Consider the following 17,053-nt stretch of genomic DNA (forward strand, 5'->3'; position numbering starts at 1 on the left):
GTATGAGCAGCACTATCAACGGTATAAGGATGAAAAAGCGAGGTATGAAGAGCACCAGGAACGAATGGACGCGGTGCGATCGTACATATTCACAAAAACCAACGGTCGTCGATAATCAGAGTTCAATTCTGTGAATAGCTTCAAGTCTCGGTCCAATACTCCAGTACGATTCTTGTGCTTTATGTTCGCAGGGATCCCGGGCTCATAATTGTCGGAACGTTGGTAGGCTAGATGATTAATCGAAGGCGATTACTAAACACTGTAGATATAACGTGTTTCACGGGTAAGCGGCGCACCCGGGTAAGTGGCACACCACATCAAAATTCCATCCGGATTTCTAGCAACAACTTTCCGCAGAACCAACAGCATTAAAAAATGGTTAAATCGCGTACAAAAAATGATCCTAGCTATGAAGGGAGGCTTTCTCTTGCTATTGATGCGCTAAATAACGAAAAAATCACGAAATTACGCGACGCCGCACGCACTTTTGACGTATCTTTAACAACACTGCGAAGGCGCCTGAAGGGCTCAGTTCCAGCGCATAATGCCAGTATTACACGCAGAAAGATGACCCCTACAGAAGAAGCTGTACTCCGGGGTTGGGTCTTCTCACTAGAGCGCCGTGGCGTTCCGCCTAGGCAGCATATGCTCCATGAAATGGCAAATATTTTGCTAGCTCAAAGAGATCCTACCAAAATACCTGAGAAGGTTGGTAAGAATTAGGTAACAACCTTTCTTAAGCGACAACCGGATCTCAAGGCTAAATTCGCACGCCGATTATCCTATTCTAGAGCTCTTTGTGAAGATCCAGTCGTTATTGGTGGCTTTTTTGAGGAGATTAAGCAGCTCAAAGAGGAATATGGGATTGCCGATGAAGATATATACAACTTTGACGAGACAGGGTTCGCCATGGGGATCTCTTCTACAGCAAAAGTTATATGCAGCTCAGATCGTTCAGGAAAACCTAGCCTCATTCAGCCAGGAAATCGTGAATGGGTTACTATTGTTGAGTGCGTTGGAAGCACCGGCACTGTGGTGCCTCCCCTGATTATATTCAAATCCGGCACCAACAGAGCTGAGTGTTATACAAGCCCAAAGCTTCCCCCTGATTGGTCAATTACGCACTCTCCAAATGGCTGGACATCTGATGAAATCGGCTTACAGTGGCTAGAAAGGATATTTGAGCCAAAAACGAGGCCTCTCACAGTTGGTACCTATCGGCTTTTGATACTTGATGGCCATAGCAGCCATTTAACACCGGGATTTGATCAGGCATGTAAAAATAATAATATTATTGCATGTTGCATGCCTCCTCATTCATCTCATCTTCTTCAGCCTCTAGATGTAGGGGTGTTTTCAGTGTTGAAGCGCTTGTACGGGGCCGCCGTTGAGAGCCGGATTCGGATTGGGATTTACCATGTTGATAAGCTGGATTTCTTAGATATGCTTTACAGCGTACGGATCCAAACTTATACCACACAAAATATTAAGAGCGGCTTTTCACACACTGGGATTGTGCCATATAATCCACAAAAAGTCCTATCTCAGTTGCAAATTGCTGTCCGGGAGGCTACTCCAGCCTCAATTCGCCCTAGCACGTCAAGCAGCAGCACCTGGAGCCCAAAAACGCCTTACAATGCCCGTACGCTAGAAAAACAGGCCAAATCTGTCAAGAGATCTCTCAATATGGGAGATTTAGACAGCAATTCGCCATCGTGTCCGGCTTTTAACCAGTTGATCAAGGGATCCCTTGTAGTGATGCACCAAGCTGCCATTTTAGCTAGGGAGAACCATAACCTACGCGAAGCAAATGATATTTTACAGAAGCGCCGCACTCGCCGTACAAAAGCCCTACAAGCCGATGGTATTTTGACAGTCGCTGAAGGCCGAGAGCTTGCTCAGGAGCTTCCTGAAGAGGCTCAACCCCCTCCTCCACCCAACGGGAGCGCGCCTTTGCAGCCAGCTCAACGGGCCCTACCAAGGTGTAGTAATTGCTGGGAAATAGGGCATAAACGCAATCGCTGTCCAAATATATCTACATAGGTAAATATTAATTTATTCACTGTTTGCATATAAATTGTACGAGTTCTTTGAACCAAGTGGGATGCGGCTGTGCCACTTACCCGGGTGCGCCGTTTACCCGTGAAACACGTTATGGAACTAGGTCTATTTGTCTAGCCTCTCTAAGCAACTATCTAGGAGTCTTGAACCTGTTTTTATATACAAGTTTCCAGAGATGTGATATCACCAAAAGTCGACACTTGTGCAAATCGAACTTTCTAGAGATAGGCAGTAAAATTGATTTGTAATGCTCAATATCGCGTCGATATGTGATGCCAATTCTCGAAATTTCTTGATACGCAAATCTTGTCCTATTCCCAATTCCTATCCCAAATTGGCTTAGCTCATTCTGAGTTCCAACAGATAGGCTAAATACTAAGCTATACCAACTTAGGCAAGCGCGACGGTCTAACTTAGCTGGTAAGCAATATGGAGGACGTACTATGTATGTTCTGCGTCTCATTTGCTAACATTTAGTTGTAGGCTGCGAAGTGATTTATGCATACTATAAGAGGCGAACTCAACAGTTTCTACTAAATGACTCATGAGATCCTCCATAAGGAATACGTTTTAGGACTAGAGCCTTGCAAGTGCTATGATAGTGCCCCTTCTTTGCATACTTACCACATGTCTGAGTCTTTTCATATGAAAAAGCCTTTGTTTGAATAGCGATCTTACGAATCACTATACGGCGCTGTAGCACGCCGTCGATTCGTACGCGAACTGGTCGGGATTACTATTCTCCGTGCGCTAGAGCGACCAACACCATATAATGTATCTAGGCACCCCGCCCCCCCCCCTAGTTTCGGGGGTCAGTCTTTTATAATATTACATTTCGTGCTATATAGCAAGGCTCACCACGTAGGGCAGTTGGATCGCCCTAGCTTACGATATCCTACGCTTCGTGATACGGGACGTAGCTAAACCAACAGCCTTATATCCTATCTCTTAACAGTGGTAACATGACAATGATCCTATGCATGGTTTAAAGGCTCAAGTGTATGCAGATTCTCCTACTATATCGAAGTAGTTGCTTTCTAGCAGGCGTTTAGTATTTGTTGCTTTAGTGATATATACCACCATAGATTCATGTGACGGCTGGGCATGGCTCTGCGTTCCCGTCTCAGTTCACGGATAGGGCTAGGAGCCGTGTAACCCTATCCGCGCCGTATTGGGAAGTGACATCAACATCAGACGTCGGAGCTGGATAGGGAAAGGCGCCTTGCACAGAGATTTACATGAGAAGCGAGAACCAGAGCTTTTACTTCATTTCTTCCCTTTTCCCTTTATGCTTAATATTACCTGTCGATAGGCACCTCTTGTACGAGATAGCTAGCTAGGATAGCGTACTCAAACCAAGCAGATTTGGCAACGTCACATCCATACGCTTTATAAGAGTCCCTCTTGCTAAGCCAGGTTATCTTGATAAGTATTAACATTGTTCTCTTTTCCTAGGGCCTCAGCTGCTCCTGGTAGGATATTACTATCCATATCCAGGATCGCTGTCCAGTTAGTACTGTTGATTTTGACTGGGTACAGCTGGTCTTGTAACACTCTCTATCCCGGTATATTTAACTTTTGAGTAGCCTCTTTAATACGTAGGATCTCATCCTTCTATCTACAAATAATTGACTTAGTTAGCATTCTTTTAATCCTTAATCACTGCTGTACAGCGCCAGGTCTCTATTCCTTTATTTCCCTGTATCTCTTTTTCGATCATTTGTCTGATGTTATGAGCTGACCTCATGACCATGTTCGGGCGAAGCCCTCACGGATATTGACATATAGAGTTTTGCTAGATTATTGTTCGGCAACCCCGAACATGAAGCTATTCCCAGATTACGAACGGACACCCAATACCCGGCCGGATATTGACAATAGCGCGGGGCTGCCGATCCCAGGCAGCCCCGACAATCTCAGCAACCCCGGACATGAGGCTATTCCTAGAGAGAGGCCCGTCGGAAGCTCCCAATTCCCCTTGCCTATATAAGATTGTATGCGCGTGAAAAACTTGTTGTTTTCTTTCTCTTTCCTTTCCTCATGTTACGTTTTCTATTCGAAAATGCCCTTATAGTGAGCATTAGACGGGACTAGCCCGTAACATCTGACGTTAACTATCTACGCCTTGGCTTTGTCTTCTTCTCTGACACGAGATATGTTAATCGTGCAAAATAATGTATTAGCCAATGTAGGAGGCACTAGTGGGCCTAGATATGTACCCTGCTAGTGACTAGATTGGCTATTGGTTATATCTGCGAATAACAGCTGTGATTTGATCTACATGGGAGCTGCGTTGACTGCCGCCTTTGCGATAGTATCCAGCTGCTTCCGGAGTTGCTTGCAGTCTTCCGCAGATTGGCTTTAGATTGCTCCCATTTGGGCCTGCAGTCCCTTGATCATATCATTTTGTTCCTAGATAATTTTTTCCTGTTTACTGAGCGTTTCTTTCAAACTTTTGAACTTCCAATAGGTGCCCTCCAAGTACTAACACATCTTTCTAAGCATTGCTTGGTTTTCGTCCTGGGCGCACTGTCTCTCCTCAATCTGGCTAGCAGCCTTCCTCACTGCAGTTGGCTTTGCTTTTGACGTCGGTGCTGTCAGCGCCTTCCAGAGCTTCTCGAGCTCTAGTTGACGGCACTACGACGCGTCCTACACGCGTCGTTACGACCGGATCTTTCTCCATCTCGCCTCCGGCCCTCTTCGTCTTCAACCCAGCTACCCAGGAATCTCTCCTTTAATCACGCGGATCGTATTTCGATAATAAGAAAGATTGCTCCCCTCTGTATAAATCCTCCGATTCCTCGGACAGCTTCCTTTTTGTGTAGTTGTCATGTTAATGTGCTACGAAACTAACCTGCATGACGCTAGAAGGAACCAGTACTATTAAGAGAAGATTTATAGCAGAATAGTTAAGCTTACGCCCAGTTGTTTCTATGGCTATATATGCAGGCGGTAATTAAAGATATGGGCTTAACTAGAAGTCATATAATTATATACCATTTAATATACCATCTGATGGATCGCGGCACGGGAATCGAAGCTCATCCATCTCCGAGACCTTCGCTGCTTACAGTAATAGGTGTAAGCGCCTTAGTCTAACACAAAGGATCGCGGCACGGGAATCGAAACTCATCCGTCTCCGCGACCTTCGCTGCTTCCAATAATAGATGTAAACGCCTTAGCAAATGGCATTACTCGTCCCAGCAATTCCCTTCACCTCGCCCGGGGAGTAGAGATATAATATGTTGGGCTTTTGACCAACTAGACCAAAAAGCTGCGCGCATACTAGATGATCTAGTATGGATGTAAATAGCTGGCAAAGGTGATTATGTGATGTGAGGTGATATTCCCAACATAATATATATAAGTAGTTGTTTTAAACATAGCAGTAAGAGTCAGCATGGCATTCTTACTTGTATAAGCACTAGACCTGGGTTACACCAAGACTCAAGTCATACCACACTAATTCAATTCCTAATGTATCTCGGCACATATCTGTTTAACTAATGTCAGTGACATAATGTTAGACATTCTATTCCTAGGAGAAGGTATAAATACCTAGATATGTAGCTACTTCCCAACTTTCAAATCCAAGGATAGGATCAAGCTCTACTATCACTCTTATTCCTACTCGCAAACAAGCTCTCAAACATGAAGGTTACACTCTTCGCCCTCAGCCTTCTATCAGCTATTGGCTTAGCAGCGGCTTCGCCAGTTGCTGAGATCGACTTGGCTGAGAGAAAAGCATGTACTTACGGTATTGGGGAGATTTTTGAGAATGTGAGCTGCGGCGTCGTGGAGGCGAATCCCTGTGTCGACCCCTTCACCGGCAAGTGTGATTACCCGTTGGGATGTATGTGCGTGGACGACTCTACATGCTGCTATGGTCTGGCATATGTTACTCAGATACTACACACTCCTACTGGTACGAACTGCTTGATGGCTTGTGCAGCATATATTATCGTTAGTACCTACCTTTCATTCATTCCTTTTGAGACGACTAGTAAGCATACTAAACTGGAAAATTTAGCCACCTTGAGCGGTTATACAATATCCATCGTCGAATTTGGCTCTTTGTCAAAAGTAGTTCCTCAAAACCAATTTATTATAACGAAAAAATAGGACTGATGTTGACAAGACTATTTTTGAGGAATGTGTGGTTAGAACTATTACTCTGATTCATAGTCGAGTTTTCGGCGGTTGGCTAGGTCTTGATTGAGGTTTTTTCCATAAAGTTACTTGTATAGTAGTTCTTCATGGTTTTCCTCAGTTCTAGTGCAAATGCAAAGGCTAAAAAATTGATCATCAGAATGTTTCATTAAATAGATCTAATGACAACAAAAAAGCGCTCGGAACCGAACCACCCCCAAAGGGCGGTTTACCCCATTTTATTGGCATCACTTTATAAAGCTCGTCGAGCTCGGTAAACGGCTGAACTCTTACCCTCTAATCCGCATTGGAAAGTGAGAAATAAGCTGGAGAAAATATCGTTTGCTGTACAAATTTGAGCTTCTGCCCTCTGTGGCGCGGGTATTCCTCAGCACAGGGAATTCCCTCGTATGAAGAAGTGTAAGCCATATTAAAATAAAAAAGATATAAAGTATTCTACACGACGGCAAGCGGGGCGCCGAGAACCGCTCCTGGCCACCCGTTCCTCTGCCGCTGCCCACCGCCTGCCGCTTGTGGTCGTGAGGTTACCCGACCGGGCCTAGCGGTGCCAGCCCGTCCCGTTCTGGAATAGCGGGCCCGAGAGCCGTGCGCGGTGTCTATATAAACCCAGGTGCGTGCGTCCCTCGAACGGCTTTACCTCGTCCTCTCCTTTCTCTCTTCGTTTTTCTCAATTTCTTTCTCAGTCACACCCGCGGCTGAACGGCACAGCGTTGCATGGACCTCGCGCCAGCCACGTCAGCAATGTCTTAGCTCCTCTAGAATCGCTGCCACCCAACCTGGCCAGCGCAGATGATTGGACTCTGGTTCAACCATATTTGTCAAGTCTGAATTTTGAGACTGTCAACAACCGCCGTATCCCTGCTCCTGGTGGAGCAAGAACGAGAGCGATGTGATCGCTGCTCTTGTCTGCTGAACAATGCCGCTGCCTAGGATCACTTCAGCCTCGCCAGGACCCCAGACTGAATTCGCGAGCCGAATGAGTCAGGAAAAAAGGAAAAAGAGAGAACGCAAGACGGAGAGAACGAGGAAAGACGTGTACAGATATGTTGTTGCAACACTGCACTGGAGAGCGTTGTGCTGATCCTACTTCGAAAAACAATGCGTCTGACAATACGCAACAACAGCAACCCTTCGCCCAACTTACAGGGGCCGCGCTTTCCGCATCTTGTGACCTTGTAACGTTAACAAGAGTCGATTTTCAGCTGATAACGGGGTTTCCTTCCTTTCAACGACAATGCTCTCGACGTAGCAGCCAATGGCAAAAATGCATCGCGCGGGGCTGAAGCTTACGCCAGCCAGTCTTTCCAATTTAGGGTCCTATATTGCCAGAAATTGAGCGTTTACCATCGTCGCATCACAAACCGCTGCAGCGCTAGCGTCAATGGGGCGACGACTTTCATTTTGATCCACAGTGGTAATGAGACCAGACAATGGCGGTGTTGGATTCGAGTCTCGAACACTCTGTAAGGGCCATATAGACTCATTCAGAAGGCATGATCCAGGTTACGTTCGGTCGCTGAGCCATCTTATTGGGAGAATGGGAAATTCGACAGGGGCTGTTGGGTCACGACTTCATCAAATTATATGCACGGGGGGCGGTGGGTGGTTTTGGAAATCGGTGCGTGAGCTGTCTTAGGCTAGAAGATCGGAACCAAGGTCTGAGTCTGGTCTTCTCAGTTCTCTCTTCTCTCGACATAAAAAGGCCATTGACACTCGCATTCGCAACCATCCTCAGTTCCTACTCATTGAACACAAGGCTCAAGATTCTGACCCTGAACATGGCCAACTCTCGATTTCACGTGGATAATTTCCGGCCCTATGAGAGATCACATAACAGAAAAGCCCCATCTTTGCACCATCAAAAGCCTGACTCGCGATTCCCAACCCCAACATCCATCACTGAATTCCCCCTTTCCCCGACTTCTGCTTGTCCACCCTCTCTAAATGCACAGATTTCATTTGCCAAGACACGTTCCCATACCCGTGTCCAAGCCCTTGTTCACCCACCTCCGGCCCGTCCACCAGCGGAGATATGCACACACCCACGCCTGCCACAGTCTTTTTCCAGACTCTCTCACAATCGTTATGCAGAGTCTCCTGAGGAACTTTCCAGTGCCTCTGCGGGATCTCACATCACACCGGTGTCGGAGCCGACGCCTATTACACTGGGACCACAAGAAGAGCAGTCTCCATCTCCGCCTCGGTCACCACCCCATCCCGATCAGCATGACACTGATCCTTCCACCAGCTGGCTCTCAGTTCTCGATGACTACTCAAATAATGAAATCACGCCGCACTGCGTAACTGATTATATTCCTGTATAATACATATCCCACCAGACCGGAAACAATTCTTCCAATCGACCCGGCAATTCTCGATGACGAGACTCCATGCGCATTGGCATACGACTGGCAAGATAGTGGTGTTAGCGGTTCTGTATTCCCCGATGAGCTATCACAAGAATCGGACTCTACACGGGACCGCTTTGCAAGTACTCCCGATCCTCACCCTGGATGACAGAGAACCATATCAGGGGCTGCTCCCTCGTACGATCCTCCTGATCAACAGACTCATCTTTCAGATGCTCATATAACCGAAGTAGAAACGGGCACCGGCGCGGTGCAACCCATTTGTGGTGACAGTAGCCAAGAGCTATCATTTAATAAGAGACAGACCGCGCCGGAGTACGATTCAGGACAGCTATCCAACAGAGTTTGCACTCGCACCACGCCAAGCGAGAATGTGAACCCGCCCGTCCTTCCTGCGCTTTATTCTCATTTCTTGACAGCGCCTGTGGACGACCGTATGGAATTTCTTTCTTGGCTGTTCGAGGGTGCGCTTTTACAGTGCATGTCCGGATTTCCAACCACTCTGGAGCCCTCATTGAACAAAGCCCGGACCAAAGGGACTGGGCGCCGTCAAGCACGAAAACTTGTTCCGACGGCTTCCAAAAGTGCCCCGTCCTTGGTGAAAAGTCGGAAAGGTATGCCATGGGAGTCGATTTCCTTCGGAGTCGAAGGAAATCGACTTTTTGGTTCAGCTGAGGAGAGTAGAAAAGTTGCCATGGCCGGATGTGGTGAAGCCGTTTACGGAACAGTTTCCTGGGAGGACGGCAGGGTCGATTCAGGTGTATTGGTCTAACAATTTGAAAGATGTGTAGATTGTGGAGGTGCCCAATCAAATCATATTGGTAGATTGGAGCCATATAAGTAGACGCCATACATGAACGTTCATGGAAAACGCCAGACATCTCCCTACCATAGTAAATATTAGGTACAAAACAAACACAGCTCGGAAGGTTTCATATCATAAAGCCTCTGGATCCTTCTGTTTGGATGCCGAGTAACCTCGCAGCCCATAGTCGGATGCATTCTTGAATTACCTAACACATATATACTCCATAATCGAATGTTTCTTCTTCCAGTTGTCCGCACTAAAGAGAGAAAATATTTCTATCTCCAAGCAAGTGAAGCTATAATTCTACCAAATTAGGAAGGCAATCCAAACAAGATTTGATAGAGGCTGTGCACTGAGGATAAGGATATTCGTAAAGTTAAGCCTGGAGCTTAATATTTTTCATATATTCTGTGCACAGCAGATGGCCATAACCAAGTATCTACTTGAAGGAGACAGAGCTGAGTTTTCGTCTTCGGGAACAGCTTAGAACAGAAGAATCAGCTCTCGCTTCTATTTTTGTACACTATTCATCCTCAGCCATCTGTTAAACGGTTTTCAATTTTAACCTAGTATTAAGCAGGCTGGTTTTCCATACCATAATACCCGCTTCGATCTAATGCAGAGAAATTGCTTCTAAACTAGTTATTCCTGTTTTCATCATCAGCGCACTTATATATTGATCTATTTATTTATTATTCATTCCTTTATACACCATGATTTCCCTGTTTGATGGAGCTGTCACAATTAGAAGAGACACTCGACCCCTCTCCCTAGACGAGGAGACACGTGCTCTGTACAACCGCGCCATCACAGAGCCCGCATCCCTAACAGACGTACAACGAAGAAGGATCACTCATCGCCCACCCGCAGAGGAAGAAGACGCCCTCTGTAGACAAGCATGTGGGCTGAGCATAATCGAACGGGTTGCCAAAGCCATAGCCATAGCCAACAACGACAATGGCAGTGATGATGAAAATCTCATCCTCACCTATAGCGAAGCCCATCTTCTAACAGCGGGGGTGGTGCCTGGGCAACCCGGGCGTCTCCTGTCTGAACGGGCTCGACTTAGCGAGGCAGATCGCGATCTGTCACATAGAGCTGCCGCCGCCGCTGTGACTGAAGAAATGAAAGTCGCGCGAGAGACGGCGCAGGAGGTTCAGCGGCGATGGCGGATTGCACAGGGCGCGGCAATCGAGAGCCTGAATGACGATGATGTTCGGAATATTCTCTTTGCGATGCCGGTGCCATGGCAGGAGCGGGTTATTCATTCTACCTCTACAGATGGCTCTCCTTCTATCTCTGGCCTGGTGGTGTTTTACGACCCTGAACGGACAGCGGAGTATAAAAGTTCTGTTGAAAAAGCAGTTTGCAATGGATTACATTATCACCCGATGTCCATGGATGACAAGGCCATTGCAAGGTTCACTCTATATTGGGTGGAGTTTCCAGCTCTAGATTCTAATGATGATAATACAGTCAAGTTGAGTGCACTGCGGAGCAAATTCCAGACCATGATTGCGAATCACGAGTTCCCTGTCGGCCTGCGATCGGATTGTTTCCTGTATATGGATGAGGAGGGTCTACGCTCGATTAAACCATACCTCTGGTTAGCCTAGCCTTGGACCAGGACTAGATATAGAGAAGGCGACAGAGATAGGGAAAATTGGGGAAGAAATACGCCCGCTCAAGGTGGACATCAAGCATATCGCACCGACGCTATTTGCCCGGCTGGTTCAGCGCGATCTCTCGGGCGACGCGAAACGATGGCCATATCGGTATACGTCAGAGCTGACGATGCTGCACCAGGCGGCGCGATACTCTCGGAATAACTAGGGAAAGCCGGGCGGCATTTGGCCGCCACCAGCTCGGCGTATGTAGTGACCTAGAAATGACTCTGGAAAATCTAGGCAATAGTACAGGGTAGTAGAGCGAGAATATATCATTACTGACTCACGGTACTATTCCATATAGATGTATATATTATATACCCATACAAACATAATAACCCGGCCACAAGCTGCTACAGCTATCCCCCACAGCCGGATTATACGAGTAGAACTGGGCAAGGGTGATCCCTTGGCTAGTAGCAATGTCGTAACAGCGGTCACCACTTTGCACTAAGTAGAAGTCTACACAACCCGAGATCATCCCAGTGACTCCCATCCGTTATTTAAAAATTTGAGTGTACGTAGATTCTCCTGCTATATCGAAGTAGTTACTATCTATTAACTATTTGGCATCGGTCCCTTTTGTGATATATACCACTATAGATCTATATGCTTTGTTGGAGTCCTTCTTACTGAACTAGGAGGTCTTAGCAATGTTGACATTATTCTCTTTTCCCAAGGCCTCGACTTCCCCTAGTAGGATGTTCCTATCTGCATCCAGGACTGCTGTCCGGTTAGTATTGTCGATTTTGACTAGGTATAACTGGTCTCATAAGACTCTTATTCCTAGTATATTAATCTTTTAGGCAGCTTCTTTAACCTGCTGGATCTTATGTTCATGCCTATAAATCACTTTGACTTGGTCTGCATTTTTTTTAGGTCTTTGATCATTGCTACATAGCGCCAATTCTTTGTTTCTTTACTTCCTTGTATCTCGTTTTCAATCTATTATCTAATATTAGCTATCTGGGCTTTAGCTTTATCTTCTTCTTCAACACGAGACATGTCGATTGTGCAGAATAGTATATTAGCCACTGTAGGAGGCGCTAGAGGGCCTAGATGTGTATCCTGCTGGTGACTAGATTGGCTGCTAATCATATCTGCAAATGGCAGCTGTGATTTGGTCTGTATGAGAGCTGCGTTAATTGGAGTATTCGCTATAGTCTCTAGCTGTTCTCAGAGTTGCTTGCATTCTTCTATAGACTAGCTTTGGACTGCCTCCAGCTGGGTCTGTAGGTCTTTAATTGTACTACTCTGCTCCTAGATCATTGCTAATTATTCCTTGATTATTTTCTCTTGTTTAATAAGGACATCTTTTAGCTCTTTGACCTCTTGATAGGTGCTTTCTAGGTATTGGCATATCGTTTTAAGCATGTCTTTGCTTCCATCTTTAGTGCTTTATTTCTTATCGATGAGGCTAGCTGCCTTCTTTACCGCTGTCAGTTCTGTTTGAGTTATTGATTTAGATGTTTTAACGGTGCTGGTGTTATCGGTGCTGCCCATGGCCTCTCGGGCCCTCGTTGAGGGTGTTATAATGCGTCCTGAACGCGTTGTTGTCGCCGGCTCCTCCACCATCGCGTCCGCCATCACCAGCTTAGCTCCTAGAGCTGAGTAATACTCCGAAAAGGTTTTCCTCCAGATCTCAGGCAGCTTGGATCCCGTCTCGAAAAATCCCTCGTACGGAGTAGTAGCTAGGATCTGCCCAACTCAGCAAGGAAATATGTTACACGTATAGGCACCTAAGTACAAACTAAGATTAAAATGGATTAGTGTCTATTCTATTATGTGGTCGAGCCTCGCGCGGATTCGAACAAGTTCATTCAAAGTTTACCTATATAGAATGGCTTTGCGCCATCAACGGAGAGCTTTTACTCTACTATATCACTTACAAACATGCGTTTTTACAACCCAGCACCGGCAGCTTACTCAGCGCATTATACCCAGAAGTCATGATGAAGGTATATATATATATATATATATATATATATTTTCACGGACCGTGTTGTAAATGTACCTAGTAGAGAGTCTTATGCACAAGTCGGCATCACTAAAAGTAGCCAGGAAACAAAAAATCCATCTTCTTCTTCGCATCCTCACTCCAGGCAGTCTGCGGGGTACTAATGCCAAACTTAACTCCTCCTTCAAGATGTTTAGCATTGACGGTATCAGCATGAGAGTCAAGAGCCAACGCATCAAGCACGGCGCCGACAAATCGTCGGGCATTAACTGCATTAGCCTTCATGTTACCCATTACCATCTCAACGGTAACGTCGGCAGTAGCCTCGTGCCAACAGTCGTAGTCGTCGACATGCAAATCATTTGATATGCAAGTTCGCTTCGCGAGCAGTTTGGCTTCGGGGAGAGCGGACATGTTGATGACGGAACCGCCGAAGGAGCGATACATGTTGCTTTCAGCGCGAGTGGAGAACTGAGGGCCCTCTGTAATTTCTGTTAGTCAAAAGGGTCTAATAGTTTAGACTGAAAAACGTACCCATGCAGACTAATGTTCCACGGTCGTGTAATATAACACCATCGCCCTCAAGACTGTGTCCACACTCCCGCACAATCTTGGCTACATTCTCATCAAATGGATCACCAAATGGCACATGGGCTACAACTCCGCTTTCGAAGAAAGTAAATGGTCGGACGCCCTTGGTACGGTCAATAATCTGATCCGGCACGACGAAATCTCTCGGCTTAATAGCTTCTTGTAAACTGCCGACAGCCGAGAATGCGATGACTGTTCTGACACCGATGCTTCTCAAAGCAGCGATATTGGCTCGGTTGGGTACCTCATGAGGCGCAATTTGGTGGTGTGTGCCGTGACGACTGAGGAATGCGACGGGGACATCCTTGCCGGAGACGCTGCATTGGTGGTGCAGGATTGTGATAGGGGAGGAAGGCTTTCCCCAGGGTGTCTCAATATCGAGGGAGGCAACCTTGGTGAAGCCGGGGAGGTCTTGGAGCCCGGTACCCCCAATAACCGCGATGCGGACCTTGTCTACCATCAAACTCAGATTAGTACTGAGGGAAGTAGTGAACCGTGAAGTACGTACCCTTGTATTCGCTGGGAAGAGCAGCCATCCTTCTTGCCCTCTGCTTCGGTGATTCAATGGTTCGGTATATGGACTTTGTGGAAACCGATGGAGTCAGGCACAAAGGGGAGAAGCGCATAGGATTTGTAAGAAGATTCAGCACGTGCAATCATCCCAGAGTTGTCGTTTGGCTGTCATTGGTGGGCTGGCGGGGTACCTTCTTTTTTTCTTTCTTATCGGTGCCTGACCCGTCTTATCGTGGGATGGCGCAATCGCCGATAAGATAATAGCCCTAACCCTAGTATGCGTACTTGCTTGTGATCTCATATGTATCATTATAAGATTGAATGGTTTCCGTTGTACTATGTAGAGACCCACTAACTAAATCCTATCGACAAGAGAACTGGCGATGCATGGGACTCCTCGTAGTTGCCTCTGGACTGTATGCTTAATAATAAGAATCTCAGGAATCAGGAATCCAATTGATAGGTGTCTTGTCAACTAGATAACTAAGCATGGAGAAAAGTACTAGAGTAACTAGTGCTAACGAGGGGAATTGCCAATTGGAGCCATACATAGACATCCAACACCTAGAGCTAAGTAGGAATACACTGGAGAACTCCACAATATAGTAAACTACATACAGAGAGGATAACGGGAATATTTCAACCAACGTGCCAAGTCGAGGGGAGCTTTCATGCGGCAAAGGAGCGCAAAGCCCTAACTGTAGGACGTAGCCGGCACGGAGCTTGTGAAGGTGCTCAATCCAATATCCCATTGGGTAGCTGTACGACCTGATAACTAAGCATGCAGAAAGGAGGAAAGCTAGCTAGGGGAACCCCATTTCCAAAACCCTCTACAGCTAAACATTTAGTAAACCTGGGCAAATGTACTTCTTGCTCTCAGTTTGTCCCCACACTTCCATAGCACCAAAATACCAAAGAGGCAAGCAAACGTTAATCCAGCGAGGACTGTGCATCCCTTTGCAACGCCGAGATTATTGAAAAGGGGTTGTGAAAAGTGAATAGCACCACAAGCCAATGCGCTGTGAAGGAACGCTATTTCAATTTTTGTTAGACGACCTTCTCATTAAAAGCAATCACCAGGCCCAGTAGTTCCACTTACAATTAGCAGCGAACAGACTCGCGGCATACCGAGGGTAACTCATCAGTAGGTAGATGAAAATACACATCGTAAGCTAGCAGTGGCTTAGTAGGATGAACCAAAAGTAAAATAATAATATAAAACTGACCACAAACACGCATGACATGTAAAGAACAATGCCAACGGTAGGCCCAACCCAGCTTATCCATTCCCGTGATGTCCATGCGAAGATAAGAATTCCACAAGGAGCTATAAGCCCAGCAATGACACCAGGTAGAAGTCTATGCTCTGGAGAACCAATTCCAAACTTCATAGTATACGGCTCGTAGTGAAATTTGACTAGAGCGAGATAGGTACCAGCTCCGAAGAAGCAAGCAACAATGACGCTGAGGAAGATGACCCCCATTATGCCTATAGAGTAGCCATGAATTTGAGTATAAACAATCGGGAAAGACTCAAAATAAGAGTACTATGCAGTCATTGTTGGTTAGTTCACTGCGGAATGTCCTGTATTGCCTGTAGTAATTCAGAGAGGAACTCACAAATATACCATAAATCAGACCTGTGTAGAGATTGATAAAAGCAACCGACGGATCCCTCAGAGTGACCATGAATGGTGTAGTCAAATAATTACCTAGAAGCGCCAGGAGGTGGATGTTGCCTTGCTTGATCTCCGACTCCGATCTCAGGTTTTCATTACCAGTTAATTTTCGCAGACGCCGGGCTCGATACAAGAGAATAAAATCTGCATTTGTTTCCGGTAGGAAAAAGAATAAAAGAATCCAAGTGAAGCCGCATAGAATGAGGAGTTCATACATGGACCATCTCCAGGAGCTTAGTGGCACGGAAAACCCAGCCAAAAGTGGCCCGAGAGCTGCTCCGGCCAATGTGGCGCACCCCCAGAATGTAAGACCATATGGGATCTTTGGGAATGATAGTATGTCTGCACCGGATGCACCTCCAGTCGCGAGGACAGGACCGCCGAGGAAACCTTGCAGGAAGCGTAGTATGACAAGGCCAGGAAAGTTCGAAACTCGAGAAGCGATAGCGGTGATGATAATAAAAAGGGAGAAGGATACGAAGTAAGGGATATTCCGTCCAAGTCGAGGGACTTCTGACATTGGACTAAAGATTAACGGTCCAACCCCCTATTAACCCGCTTGTGAGTTCTCCCTTCCATGTCTATGTTGTTAGAGCCCCACTAGGAACTTACATATCCTAAAACATACATCGACAACACTAGAGAAGACACCTGAGTTGAAACACCAAATATCTCAACATAATCCGGCTCGGCTGGGGTGATGATGGCAGATCCCGAGTACACTGTTAACTGATGAGCTGACAGAACCAATAAACCTGGGCTCAAAACTGACCTGAGAATGTAAGAAGACAGATCTGGAAAAAGGTTACCGTCTTCTTTGCCAACAACCACATCTGTGGATTCTCGAGATCATTGTCGCTGTACCAACTAACCGACTCGTACCCTGACTGCGATATTGCTGGCGCAGGAGTTGGCTCAGCCTTTTCCACGTTGCCATCGCTATCTGTTACCTCGCTCCTCCTCTCCTCTGGCGTCAGTGTTTTACTTTCTGATTCCTGTGTAGACGGTGCTCCAGCTACTGGCTTGGGCGACTGATATTGAAACCCTTCTTTCTCATCTGGATATCGGAATAAGTGAGGGCCTAAGACCACTCGACAGATTTGGCCGAAGGGCGCATCACGAGAACTGATTACAGACATAATTTTAGTCACCGAACAAGGTTGATGGATAATTCGTGTAGTAGTTCTGAAGAAAAGAAGACGAAAGGCTATATAAACCCACTTAGTTTGGGAAATCCG

At 46.3% G+C, this 17,053-nt stretch overlaps 5 protein-coding genes across 6 annotated transcripts, besides 2 other annotated features; 4 read left to right on the plus strand and 1 right to left on the minus strand.

The window, feature by feature from the left end:
• Positions 1-339: 339 nt before the first annotated feature.
• Positions 340-2,043, plus strand: TSTA_084100 (pogo transposable element, putative; the record flags this gene model as incomplete). The annotated part of the gene is made up of 2 exons (XM_002478096.1): positions 340-708; positions 742-2,043. Exons 1-2 carry the CDS (start codon positions 376-378, stop codon positions 2,041-2,043), a joined length of 1,635 nt encoding a protein of 544 aa, XP_002478141.1. The 5' UTR covers positions 340-375.
• Positions 403-1,926: a mobile genetic element.
• A 3,509-nt stretch (positions 2,044-5,552) lies between the features above and the next one.
• On the plus strand, positions 5,553-6,370 carry TSTA_084110 (uncharacterized protein). 2 transcript variants are annotated; one of them, XM_002478097.1, is made up of 3 exons: positions 5,553-6,024; positions 6,092-6,144; positions 6,200-6,248. In XM_002478097.1, the coding sequence occupies exons 1-2, from the start codon at positions 5,713-5,715 to the stop codon at positions 6,098-6,100; spliced, it is 321 nt and encodes a 106-aa protein (XP_002478142.1). In that variant the 5' UTR covers positions 5,553-5,712; the 3' UTR covers positions 6,101-6,144; positions 6,200-6,248. The 2 variants fall into 2 exon arrangements, with proteins under 2 accessions (XP_002478142.1, XP_002478143.1); XM_002478098.1 differs by having other exon boundaries at positions 6,092-6,370.
• Positions 6,371-8,457: 2,087 nt separating this feature from the next.
• Positions 8,458-9,372, plus strand: TSTA_084120 (uncharacterized protein; the record flags this gene model as incomplete). Its single annotated transcript, XM_002478099.1, has 3 exons — positions 8,458-8,531; positions 8,571-8,722; positions 8,765-9,372. 3 exons carry the CDS (start codon positions 8,458-8,460, stop codon positions 9,370-9,372), a joined length of 834 nt encoding a protein of 277 aa, XP_002478144.1.
• A 749-nt stretch (positions 9,373-10,121) lies between these two features.
• TSTA_084130 (uncharacterized protein) lies at positions 10,122-11,237 on the plus strand (the record flags this gene model as incomplete). The annotated part of the gene is made up of 2 exons (XM_002478100.1): positions 10,122-11,014; positions 11,066-11,237. 2 exons carry the CDS (start codon positions 10,122-10,124, stop codon positions 11,235-11,237), a joined length of 1,065 nt encoding a protein of 354 aa, XP_002478145.1.
• A 1,797-nt stretch (positions 11,238-13,034) lies between these two features.
• Positions 13,035-13,063: a microsatellite.
• A 59-nt stretch (positions 13,064-13,122) lies between these two features.
• On the minus strand, positions 13,123-16,954 carry TSTA_084140 (5'-methylthioadenosine phosphorylase (Meu1), putative; the record flags this gene model as incomplete). Its single annotated transcript, XM_002478101.1, has 11 exons — positions 13,123-13,514; positions 13,567-14,071; positions 14,132-14,204; positions 14,274-14,432; positions 14,755-14,939; positions 14,990-15,168; positions 15,236-15,308; positions 15,363-15,683; positions 15,757-16,362; positions 16,428-16,537; positions 16,588-16,954. 11 exons carry the CDS (start codon positions 16,952-16,954, stop codon positions 13,123-13,125), a joined length of 2,970 nt encoding a protein of 989 aa, XP_002478146.1.
• Between the last annotated feature and the right edge of the window lie 99 nt (positions 16,955-17,053).

The sequence above is a fragment of the Talaromyces stipitatus genome, genomic scaffold (genome assembly GCF_000003125.1).
Source record: "Talaromyces stipitatus ATCC 10500 scf_1105507295527 genomic scaffold, whole genome shotgun sequence".
Classification (NCBI taxonomy): domain Eukaryota; kingdom Fungi; phylum Ascomycota; class Eurotiomycetes; order Eurotiales; family Trichocomaceae; genus Talaromyces; species Talaromyces stipitatus.

Coding starts and splice junctions, on each gene's coding strand:
- TSTA_084110 (XM_002478098.1), top strand. CDS start 5,713: ATGAAGGTTACACTCTTCGCCCTCAGCCTTCTATCAGCTATTGGCTTA.